Source organism: Zonotrichia leucophrys, chromosome 2 (genome assembly GCF_028769735.1).
Source record: "Zonotrichia leucophrys gambelii isolate GWCS_2022_RI chromosome 2, RI_Zleu_2.0, whole genome shotgun sequence".
NCBI lineage: Eukaryota > Metazoa > Chordata > Aves > Passeriformes > Passerellidae > Zonotrichia > Zonotrichia leucophrys.
The window spans coordinates 67,186,440-67,198,925 of NC_088171.1; the positions used below are offsets into that span (position 1 = coordinate 67,186,440).

At 39.1% G+C, this 12,486-nt stretch overlaps 1 protein-coding gene across 1 annotated transcript; it reads left to right on the forward strand.

Annotated features, from left to right (window-relative positions):
* Positions 1-621: 621 nt before the first annotated feature.
* On the forward strand, positions 622-10,306 carry BLOC1S5 (biogenesis of lysosomal organelles complex 1 subunit 5). Its single transcript, XM_064705306.1, has 5 exons — positions 622-796; positions 1,992-2,074; positions 4,168-4,297; positions 5,924-5,982; positions 8,227-10,306. Exons 1-5 carry the CDS (start codon positions 682-684, stop codon positions 8,404-8,406), a joined length of 567 nt encoding a protein of 188 aa, XP_064561376.1. The 5' UTR covers positions 622-681; the 3' UTR covers positions 8,407-10,306.
* The last annotated feature ends 2,180 nt before the right edge of the window (positions 10,307-12,486 follow it).

The window sequence follows — 12,486 nt, forward strand, 5'->3', positions numbered from 1 at the left end:
ACTGGGTTAATGTATGTCTCTTACTATACTTACTGAATCAGAGAATCAATTAGATTGGAAAAAATATCTGAGATCATCGAATTCTACCTATGACTAAACATCACCATGCCAGCTAGACCAAGCGCCACGTCCAATCTTTCCTTAAACACCTCCAGGAATGGCGACTCCACCACCTCGCGGGGCAGCCCATTGCAGTGTCTAATCACACTAATCACATTTCCCCACACCGTTTCTGTGGGGAAATTCCTCCTGATGTCCAACCTGAACATCCCCAGACACACTTTGAGGCCATGTCATCCTGTCCTGTCACTGATTACCCGGGAGAAGCGACCGACCCCACCTCGCTACTCCCTCCTTTCAGGCGTTTGTGGAGAGCAGTAAGGTCTCTCTGAGTAAGGTCTCTCTGCCTCACGCTAACACCCGCACTCCCTCAAGCCCTCCTCAGGCCATGCCCTCCGGCCCCTCTCTGGACCCGTGCGCGTCTCTCCCTCCCCACAGGAGCCGCCCCAGGCCCGCAGGCTCGGGAGCGCTCGGGGCTCCTTGGGGGCGGTTCCGCGGCCGGCGCGCCGCGATGAGCTCACGGCGCGGCAGCGGGCCCGGCGGAAGCGCTGCGGGAAGGGACGGAGGCCGGGCCAGGGCCGGGGCGGCCCGGGCTGCGCTGCCCAGGGGCCGCCGAGCGCCATGAGCGGGGCCGGCCCCGCGTCCCCCGGCCGCGGCAGCGCGGCGGCCCCGCCGCCCGCCGACAGGAGACGGGACTCCCCGGCCGCCGGCTCCCCGATCCAGCCCATCATCAAGGGTAAGGAGGGAGCGGTGCGGGCCCGCGGAGGCGCCGAGCCCGCCGTGTAACCCCGCGGCAGCGGCGGAGAGACGGCCCGGGGGCCCCGGGAGCGGCCGCAGTGTGCCGGCACCCCAGCACCGTCCAGCTCTCTCCGGGATTCCAGCCCTCCGAGGTGCGGCGCCTGTGCTGGGGTTTAAAGCTGGACACCCGGCAGGCTTTGCTGGCTCTCGTCTCTCCGAGCTGGGAACCTGGGTGTCTCTGTGGCTTTTTTTCGGGGAGCCGAGTCGGCCACCGCGGCCCTTGCCACAGGCATGGAGTTTCCTGGGAAGTTCTTACTTTTGGTCTTGTTCACCCAAGTTTTGTCGTGGTTAATCCGCGCTCTGAACCGTTCGTACTCAGCCCATGCATTATTTACTGCAGTCATGATTTTCCCGAATTTCTAAATAATCTTTCTGCACCGTTGTGAACGTGCTGGGATTCAGGGTGTTGAACAAACACAGGTGGATACAGTAGAGCCACAGGACAGGTCCATCAGCTGGGGCAGGAGAACACATCCTTCAGATGGCAGTGCCATCTTAAAGTCTTTTTTTGGGACTGTATTTTATATGTCTTGAAACAGTACTTGCTATGTTCTCAGAGTGCTTTTCAATTTAACCGGCTTTTTCTTTGCGACAGGCAAGCCTGTTTCTCCACATATATTTAAATAGTAAATACTCTTTTTCAAGACTCAATTTCAAGTCTGGCCCTAGAAAACAAGAAAATATTGACAGTTTTTCTTTGTAGTGAGGATTCCTCCTGTCTCTTGCTGCAGAAGACTCCCACACTTACTCTGTGGATCTCTGTTAAGCTGTAGTGTTTAGCTCTGGTCTTTTACCAGCACTAAAAATCAGATATGGAAGCTGTACTAAGGAGAAAGAGGATTGAGACAAAGGGTGCCGAGAGGAAAGCATTCACCTTCACAGAAAGGTGTCTTTGGCATCTGGAATAGTGAAACGTGTCTTTGGAATCTGGTTTGTTGTGTTTTATCTAAGCTGGCAGTTTGCTGGATACATAGGTTACTCTGAAAATTCTGTTCTGATGCTCCTTTGGTTTTGTATGTACTTGGTGAGCAATAGTCTTTCCTCACACTGAGGTGCAGTGTGCTGCGTGTGTTGTGTTGCCTGGTGTAAGAGTGAGAGAAAAACTAAAATTCTGTATTTCAATAATCTTCTAGATGTTGGGGAAGTCTATTCAAGACTGCTGGATCACCGACCAGTAATTCAGGGAGAAATACGTTACTTTGTTAAAGAATTTGAAGTAAGTATTTGTAAGTAAGAAGTATGAAGTAAGAATTTGAAGTATTCGATGCAGGCAGTGTCAAACTTTGAACAGTTTTAGCATCTTTTTAGATATCATAGCAGGTACATAACTTTCTTCAAAAGGGTTTGACATGGATTTTTTTTCCAAAAGTAACACACCTGTAGTATATGTCTGCATCTTTAGCAAACAAGGCAGTAATTTAGGTCTTTTTCTTTTAAAACTTTTGAAAAGAAGATGTGGTTTTTTGGTTTATTTTTTCCTGTACAAGACTGGCAAGAATATTGATGTTGGAGAATAATGTAGTTCTAACATCTTAGAGAAATCCAGTTGGTTCAAGGAAAGTATTGTTGGCTAGCGTGGGTTTACATCTCTTTGAAAAGCTACTTTATGCCTCAGCTGGATTCAGCTGGCACGGTTTTTTTTATTTTCATTACACAAGAGAAACTTATACTACTGGAAGGGAAGAGGAGCACTTTTTGCAAAGTAATAAAATAGTTAAAAATTGAATAACTGTTATTTCATTGGCTGCAATTAAGGCTAAAGTACTGAATGTGTAGAAGTGTTTATGTACACCTTTGCCTGGAAAGTGTAATTTGGTTTCCACAAGATGGCAGCAAAAGTTCAGAAAATTTGAATCCTCACCAGCAAAGGATACCAGTTTCTGAATAGATTTTCTTTCTTACAGAATGTGGAATTTAAAAATGTAGCTGAAAATGCAGCTACACCTACCTCAAAATTCCAGTATGCAGACCTGATTTGAATGACATTAAACTGTCTTTCTCCCTCAATCCCCCACAACCTAGATTGTGGCTTATATTTCAAGTAGGTCTATTTTGTCTCTGCTGGTTTAGCAAAATGTGGATATGAAATAAACTCTCATCAGATCTGTATCATGTGGGCTTGAGAGTCAGAAGTTATTTCTTTTCCATGCTTTCGCTAACTAAGCTGTAGGATACAGTAAGTAGTTTTAAATGTCATTCCATAGGAAGGAAAATGTTAAACTCATGGACAAAATTAGAATTTATATCTTTAGGCTGATAATTCATGTATTTGTCTCATTTCACCTGAAGTCGTGTTCTGTTTTTTAGACAAATTGGATTTTTTTTTGAAATTTAGTTACTGGTTTATACTTTTATGGGGGGAAAATGGCAAAGTAGAGGATTATTTAAATTTTTGCAATTCAGAATTTCTTTAAAGTGGGGTTAGGACCACCAGCACTCAAAAATTCCATTTGTTTCTAACTTTGAGATACATGCTTATTTTTTCAATGATTAGCACCTAGTGTGCAAAGAATGGAGATTTGCATTCAGGAAATCTGGAACCTGTTTAGTTAAGGAGTTTTGCTTGCCTGTGCTCTGTTTCTGAAGTTTTAAAATGGGTGTGGTGATCCCTGTCCCACTTCATGTAAAAGAGTATTTTTTGTTTATGTCGAGTTTTTATCTAAAGTAAAATGCTGGTGAAATTCAGAGTGGGAATAGTGCTGTGGCTTCAGAAAAATAGATTGTTTCATAAATTTAGACAGTAAAACAAGATCTTATTGTACTTGTAATTAATCATGGTGAGTAGTGATCTAGAAGACTTGTGTTATATTATTGTTTAGTCAATTTCATTGCTTCACTTCAGTTAAAACAATTTTACTTGCGTTATTTTCACCTCCTGCCATACTAAATATGGAAGATCAGGCATCAAGCAAGCAGAATCACTACTATATTATTTCTCAGTAACCAGCTGAGTTATAAAAATGAAATGCTTTCAAGCTCTGTTGCTCTCTGTTGTTTTAGAGATGCTGTAAATTATCAATACACAACAGGACATTTTTCCCCACAGTGTGTAAATAGTTGATACTGTCTTTTCTCATAAGGGCCAGAGGAGTCAGTCAGAGGATTTTTTGTATTTTAATGTGAAGAATGGAACATTGCTGTCTTTTTTTGGCAATTTTATCTTTGTTGTTAAATAAGTAGAGTGACACTTCCATAGACAATGGTCTAGTCTTTGAGATAAAGCTATTAGTTTATCAACTGGGAAACCATCTCTAATTTGTGAAGTGGAATTCGTTGCTAGCCACTCACTTTCTTTCCTTTTTGTGGCAGGAAAAACGTGGCCTCCGAGAGCTGCGAGTACTTGAAAATCTCAAAAATACGATCTTTGATGCAAATGAACATGTTCTTCCAAAGTGTGAGCAGGCAATGCAGGACAATCTGAGTGAAACCTTCAAGAGATGTAAGCAGGTTGCTTCTTATTGCTCTTGATGCATCATTTTGATGAATAATTTAAGTAGTTTGGATTCAAAGTATAATCTGTTAAAAAATTGCCACTCTTGTGTAATTTTCTATTCTTTATGTGCTTTGTTCTCACTTCTGTGCAACTTTGAAAAGGAAACAACAGGGATGTTTTGTGATACTTGATAGTCCAGCCAATCAGCTCTTGTTAAGATTACATTAGAGTTTTTTGTTGGTTTAAGTAGAAGCTATTTCAGCTCATTCTTTTTCTATTCACTTGGAAACAGTGTTTTACATTGACTGAAGCCATGGACAAAAGTTTCAGTTTCCTGGTTTGTTACAGCCGTGCTGTGATGTGAACTTCAAGTTTCTGAATTTTCCCACAGGAGTGCATAATACTGTCTCCCTTAAATCCTTTAAAATAAAACTTTCTTCTGTATAGTATGAAATTTATTATTATTATTATTATTCAGTCACAAGTTGGGAAGTAATAGTAATTGCATGCTAATTTTAGTTTCATCCTTATTAATATATTTCTTTACTGCTCAGATTTTAGAAGAATGTTTGAAATTTTTACCAGTTTTTAAATGTGCTTTTTTTCCCTTACTCATTTGGCAGGATGACTTCTTCAAAAGAGGTTCTAAGAGAGTGTGGGTACACAGCTTTAGCTGCCGAATTTATGCAGTTGAAACATGCCCCTGTGGATTTTGTTACAATTCGTTGGCATGTTGTATAAGCATTTAATTTCCTATAACTTATTTGTATGGCATCTGGCATATGCAGAATAGTAAATGGTCGATGGTACTTTCCACACCAAAAGGATTGCAGGAAAACATTGAAACTTACAATTTAGTCGTGCAAACAAGGCATCCTAATACCTAACTGGTGTGAACCTTCAATGCTACTCCCTGATTTTTCTCATGGCCAGCTGTGCAGTTCATCTTCAGTAATGGAATCTCAGAATGGCTGAAGTGGGAAGGGACCTCTGGAGCAGCAGCAACTTGAGCCAGTTGTCCAGGACTGCATCCAGTTGCTGCTTGGGAAATTAGTGTATTTAATTCTGTGTTGGGGGTGGGGGGGGGGGAAGTGCATAGGAATGCAGTTCCTATTTCCACTGACAAGTTTTCCCAGGCTTAGTCTTAGGGAGAAAAGAGATGGACTCATAAAGGTGTTAAAGAGCATAAAGATGTACCTGTGGAGTCTATACACAGCTGATGGGGAAAAAATTTTAAAAAACCCTCAACTAACTCAAGAGTTAGAGTTTGATCACCTGTTTCTACTTGCTGCCTTGAGAGTGGTTTTTGATGTCTTCTGAGGTTCTGAGTAGTGCACTCCAGCTCACCAGCAACACTAAAAGTGTGGGCACAAGAGGACCTCACTGCCTTCCTGCTTTTGGTTTCTAGAACACACAAAGGTTGAACTCTGCAATAAGCCTGCTTACTTTTATAAGTGTTGAAGTTGTAAGTGTGAAGCATTTTCTGCAAGTACAGGTGACTCTTGGCACAGTTAAGTGACACAGTGGAATATAATCTTCACCTTGCAACAGCCTTGCATCTTCTAAATCCCTTTCAGGCAAGTTTCTTTGATTTCCAACAGCAGACTGATCTACTGCGTTTTCTTGTTTCAGTGCAAGCTGCCAATGCCATGATCCATAGACTCCAAGAGAGGGAGTGTGAAGCAAGAAAGGTAAAGGATAGATGGATGGGTTTTTATTTTGTGATCTAAGAGTTTTGTGCTTCACAGCAGGTTTGTCTACCTTCAGTATAAACTTAAAAACATATTTTTCTGTACCTTATATACTGGCAGTAAAACTTCTCTTGGGGTGATTTCTGCACTTATATAATGCTCACTGCAAAGTTAATGATCTAGCTAACTCTTTCTACAATCTCCTGATATATGGAAACTATTTTTTATTTCCTTTGCTTTATTTTTCCTCCTAGCTCAGACTATAACATTTGTCACATACAGGGAAAGCTTAAATATAAAAAGCTTATTTTCTGTGGAACAAAAAACATCTACTAACCTACCAGAATGGAAATGTAAATCTGTCCTAGTTAGCTGAGAACATTGACCATATTATATATATTGCTTGTTGAAAAGGAAGTGTTTTTTTCACTTGTGGATGGGTTATTTAATGAAGAGGTATATTATAGGAACATGCGAATCATTGGAACCTTTTCAGTTGGCTACACACTTTGCTTATTTGAAATACATGTGCTCTGAATCTAAAACCTGGAAAATTATACATTAAATTAGTTTCATGTATTCCCAATCCTACTTCTTTATTGTATTCCTGTGTTATCTCTTTACTTGCAAAATGCTCTTGATTATAATTTAGTTCAGGAAAAACCAAAGACATTTCCATGGCTATCAAGCAAAACAGGCTGTGCATTCATGGATGTAAGCTGATAGTCATGTTTTTCTTTCCTTTTTTGCAACTGATGATGGGCAGTCCAGTTGCAATTGAGCACTGGTACTGGGCAAACAGCACATGTCTGAGCACTGCCAGAGTTTGCTTGTTTCTGACGCTAGAGTAGATACTCAGAGAGAGGTAGGAAATTCTTACAGTTCTGCTACTGTTTGTTTGAGGTAAAACTTTAATAAGAAATTTATAACTTAGAAAATGAACAGTCACCTAGTAAGAATGGTGACTGTACTTTTTAAAAAAATATTAGCTGGATGTTTCCACTCTTTTTTTTTTTTTCTTTTAATATGTAGTGGAAGAGTAGTTATAGGTATCCAGGATTCATAGCATTTCTTAAAGTTTGCATAGTACAACTTTATGGCTTGAAACTTTCCAAATGAGAGTAGTAACATGTAGGTAGCTTGTTAAAAAATTATAGGTAAAAGTTGTCATTGTAGTGCAGCCACTTGAGGAGAAATACCTTTTTCTTACTTTTCTAAAATTATGTGTTCTGAAAAAATAATGAGATTTTGGCAGAAAGCATTGTTAGGTTTGGGTAGGTGATGTGTAATTGTGTCAAAAAGTTTCAAATGTTTCAAAAGTTCCATGTTTCAAAACCTGTTGAATACAAAGTAGTGTACCTGTCAAACTGTTAGTGTACACTTGTGTATCTTGTCGGGAGATGTTACTGTATTGGTGCAAACCAAATGGATCTTGACACAATGTCGTTAAAGTGTATCAAAAGCTGCACTGAAAAAAGTCATTTATTTAGCCCCTGCTGTGCGATCTTGAAGAACAGCAGAAATATAAAAATACATAAATGGGTTTAAGAATACATAAATGGGTTCCCAGTGCCTTTAGTTGACAAAAATGCCACACATCAGAAACAGTTATTGCTGATACACTGAAAAGGAGAGAGAAAAAGAAGGATTAATCCTCTATTTTGCTGGGACATGGAGCAAATGGAGGAACAACTGCCTAGGTTTATTTTGGCTTCTGCACTTTTAATATAAGGGGGCCAGACTGTCAATTCAGCTCCCAAGCAATCCACAGTTACGTTGTGTTTTGTCATGTGCATTCAATATGTCTGGGATGTCTTTTTCTAGATATCTAGACTTTTTTTTTTTTCAAGATAAGATAGTGAATGGAATTAAACTTAGCTAAGTCAAGCAGTAGGAAAATATGAGGGGAAAAATAACTTATTTATAAAGGAAGACATTAATCACAGTGAGAGCTAGCTGGCTAAAGCAGAAACACTAGCTGCCAGTTTCAAAACATTTAATATCTCTGTTATAATTTTTTATAGAAATAGCATCATTGCTAATACAATCACATTAATAGTATTGCAGACATTTTACCACTTGTTTTGGATTGGCTATACAAAAATAAATGTTTTCTCTTTAGTTTCTCCTTTCCATATGTCTTTGTGCTGGTTTCCAGATAGTTTAACATTGTGTTGCTCTCATTAACCCCCCTGTTTTACTATGGAAATGATGGTTAAAAGCTTCCTATTTTCCTCCTGTCAGCTTCAGGCAGACAAGATGATGGCTCGTGAGGAGAAGTGCATTGCTCACTGGGAGGAGTTCATGAGAGAACAGCAGAACAAACGTGCGGACGTGGACGAAGAGCACAGAAAGGCGATGGAGCGCCTCAAAGAGCAGTATTCTGAGATGGAGAAGGAACTGGCCAAATACGCTTCTTTTTAACACCTTTTTCAATAATGCTGGATTGGTGCCATGCTCAGTTGCTTCTGACTTGAATTGAGGTTCTTTTGGAAAGCTGAAGCTGATAGAAAAAAAGGAGGATTTCCTCTACAGTCTTGGTACGGGAAGAAATGTTTTGCATACTTTCAACTTAAGTGCCTATCTATGCTTTTTTGGTTCAGGGCAGGTGGAATGCCAGTATTTCTTTGTTTGTTGGAAGCTGGAGCTGAAAACTGTGTGACTACATCAAGCTCAGGGAGTTGCAAACTGGAGTTCTCTCCCATCGGCAGAGTATCATATCATTTGGGAAAACAGAGACTAATGTAATATCAGCCATCCTGGTGTGCAGCCACAGACCTTTCCCAAAAAGTAGGTTAATAGATTCCAGCCATAGTTAGCTGAGAATTCACTGGGAAAACTATATTCTGCTTGTAGATTTCAAGCAAATAAACTTGTCTTATGGAATATATTACTTTGAAGATTAACCAGTGAAAGATCTCAACAGAGTTTTAAATCCAATTGTAATTTAAACTTTTGGGTTGAATGTTCAGTATTATGAAGGAGAGTTGCAATTTGAATAGTTTTTGTTAACAAAAAATGTGTAAGGTAAGCTTGGTCAAAAATTCCTTCTTTTTTCTCCCTGTAAAATGTCTCAGGCATCTCTTTTACTGTTCTAAGCAAAGCCAAAACAAGCTAAAAAAGTGATCATGAGAAGCATATCAGTCTTTGTATTAGCTTTGTAGCTAGTACAGTTTTACCTTAAATATTTGGCATGCTGTTGGTTTACTTAGGATAAGCTTGTCAGAACTTTATGAAGCAATTGAGGGAAGATTTTTGTTTCTTTATCAGCATAACAAATGAGCAGATTAGTGTTTAAATGCCTGTAGTACTGATCTTCTTTCTTACCGACTTTTACAGCATATGTGAAATACTCTCCTACACTGCTTTCCTTTATCCCAAACTTGCAGTTACCAGCAGTGCAACTGAAGTTAACTCAATCAGTTCATTAACCAAGGAAAATGAGACGTAGTACCTTAATGAAATTTGCTGCAAGCTAACCGTTAGTGCAGGAAATATCTTTCCATAATTTAGCTGGTGTCCAATGGAGAATGGAAACAGGTAAAAATAAACAGAATTTACACTTTACCTGTATTGCAGCAGTAATACACCAACAAGGGTTGCTTGTGTAGGTTTATGGCTTGGTTTCAAGGCTCCATTCCTGGCAGCATGTTGATAGTGTGATTAAAGTTAGTAGAGGAGATGGAATAAGTATTTGAGATTTCTTTCAATAACACTGAATTCCTGCCAAGCTGTTCTGCCTGCTACCGTGGGCCCAACAGCTTCATCAATCATCATTGTGTATCTGGACTGAAAGAGGATTTGCCAACACTGGGGCACACTGGAATGTTGTTAATTCTCTGTTCTGAATGGAAAAAACATAGATGTCTCAAAAGGATCCCACATATGAAAAATAGGAAAGCCTCTTTTTTGAACAACTCCTATCTGAATATAGGGTGACTTCTGTAATATTTCTCAGCTTGTGTACCCGTGATGAATGTTGTAACTAAGCTCAGACTTTTCATTTAAAAAGAAGAAATTAGTTCTTGCCTGTCTTTAGAACTGGGTGTGGAATAGTTTTGTTTGGAGCACAGACTGGAAGTGGCTTCTCTTAACAGATAATTTGATGTATACGTGCTCAAAGCCCAAATATCTTTCTAACAAAATGCATTTAACTGTATACTGAATTAATTTTTATTTTTGCACTGATAATTTTTATTAAGATTTAGATATCTAATTAACTGTGCACTGGAGCTTTTAGTATTTCATCAATTTGATGGTTGATAAACAATGATGCAAGTGTTACATTTGGATATTCACTGGAAAATAAAATGGTATTTCCAAAACCTGGGATGTGTGCTCCTGATTTTTTTGAAAGCTTAGTAAGTACTAGCACTGAAAATGTGTTGCTCTTTCAGGATGTTTTATGCTAAAGAATCCTTTATGCTGGAGATCATTTGAAAACACACTTCTTGAAAATCTGTCTATCTCTTGGTCAATGTTATTCATTGTGGGAACTAAATGAAAAATGTATGTTCCTGAAATAATTTCATTTAGTAACTTCCACCTTTTTTTGCATGATATGCTGTAGGTGCTTGGAAAAGTTTAATCATCTTTGAAGTAGCTTGTCAACATTTGTAGGAAAACCTTTTTTTCTGTCCAAATGCCTAAAACAAATCTCAACCAATACCTGATGTGTCCAATACTATCTCAGTATGTCTGACTGATAAAGATTTCTATTTTCAGAATTTTTTTATCAAAGTGGCACTGTGGTCTGTCTGAACACAATGGTTCTCCACAGTGCAACTTTCTTTGCAAAATTCCAGATTTTGTTATTCACAGTCTCAACTATTTGGGAGATAGAAAAAATCAATGCTTTAGTAGTTGGTTTTATGCCATCGGTGCATGAAGGAAGTGTTTCACCTTATACTTGCAATTTTACATCACTGAATTCCATAGCTTTAAAAATCTTGAGGATTTATTTAGCCCCTCTTAAACCTCACAGAAGTTTGCATTGGATTCCAATGAAGGAGTTGAAAAAGGTCCTCAATATTAAGTTAACTTCCAGTATGAAAGGTGAGTTTTGCAATCCTTTTCGTACCAGACTATGTGTATAACTTTTTGTTTAACTATTAGTGCTGCTTATTTTGTTGAAAAGTTCTTTGGAACTGAAAGTGGGGTTGGATGTCACGTAACCACTGGAATATTCTCTGAGTTTTTCTGTTCTAACAAACACATAGCAAGAAGCTGGAGTCTTCCTTGGAACTGCTGTATGAAATCTGCCCCTGCTTAGGAGCAATAACAAATTGAGGAAATGAAGAGGTATGTAAGGGTTTGGGTTTTTTTTAAACTGCCTTATGTTAACAACGAACCTAAGTACTGCTCTTGGAGTGTTTTATATCTAAGGCCTACCACGTTGTTTTATTCCTAGGAATGAAGGAAGGGGCTGATTCGTGTGTTCTTCCTCAGCTTCTTTCCATGGTGACACTTGTCATGGTTTGAGCCTGGCACAGAGCCAGTGCCCCCCATGAAAAAAATGCACTAGATAATGCATTTTAAAGAAAAGGAAGGTCGTTATAACTAGAACATCACATCTTCTCTGATAATTTATGGCTTGTTAGATCTTTCCTCAAAAATTGTGGGGTTTTTTTTTTCAGAAGCCAAACTATACAGCAGATACATGGCATAATCAGGCAGAAAATTGAATCAGTTCATTGCCGAGTTGAAAATTGCTGATGATAGTCTCAAGGATGTGGATTCTGAGGTTGACAGAAGTTCCCCAGCAGGTGTCAGTATAGTCTGGAGAAGGAGCACAACGAGGAAGCCTGGTTTATACGAGGTGTGAAACATAAATGCTTTACAATGTTCAGTTGTAACACAGTAACTTACACAGTGTTCTGTGTAAGTAAAAGACATTTGATGGATGAAGCCACATACTTTAGAGTGACACTACTTACCAGTGGCATTTACCCCATTAGAACAGGACACTTAAACTTTTTTATGTTAAATGTGCTGCTGATATGAACAATGGTGTCTGCAGTTCTTTTGCATTCCAATTAAAATGTATTATAATCGCAGACTCAAATGCTGGAAATTAAAACTTTGAAGAGCTGCATTCCAACACTACTGTTGGTTTTAGTGGATCAGGTTTTCTGAAGATTTGATGCAAAAATTTAAGCTTATTGAAGGAGGTTGTGCCATGAAAAGGAAATGGGATGTTCTACAAATAAAATTTTTGAACCAAATTACTGTTCCACACATTTTGAAAGCAGATTAGTTATTTTAATTGCTTATAATGAAATGGACTTCTCAAAGTATTAAAGATGCTGTATGCCCAGTGCTCTCGGGCAAGCTTCTGGTCTGTGTGTCAAGGTGCAGCAGAATTTGCAGGAAGATGGAATTGCAGCAGCTGTAGTAGGATATTAATGATTACCACAACTTTCATAAATAGCTTAATAGTCAAAGATTGTTCAAAAAATCTAGATAATGTAGACACTTAAAAGAGAAGGTGGAAATCAAAAGCAT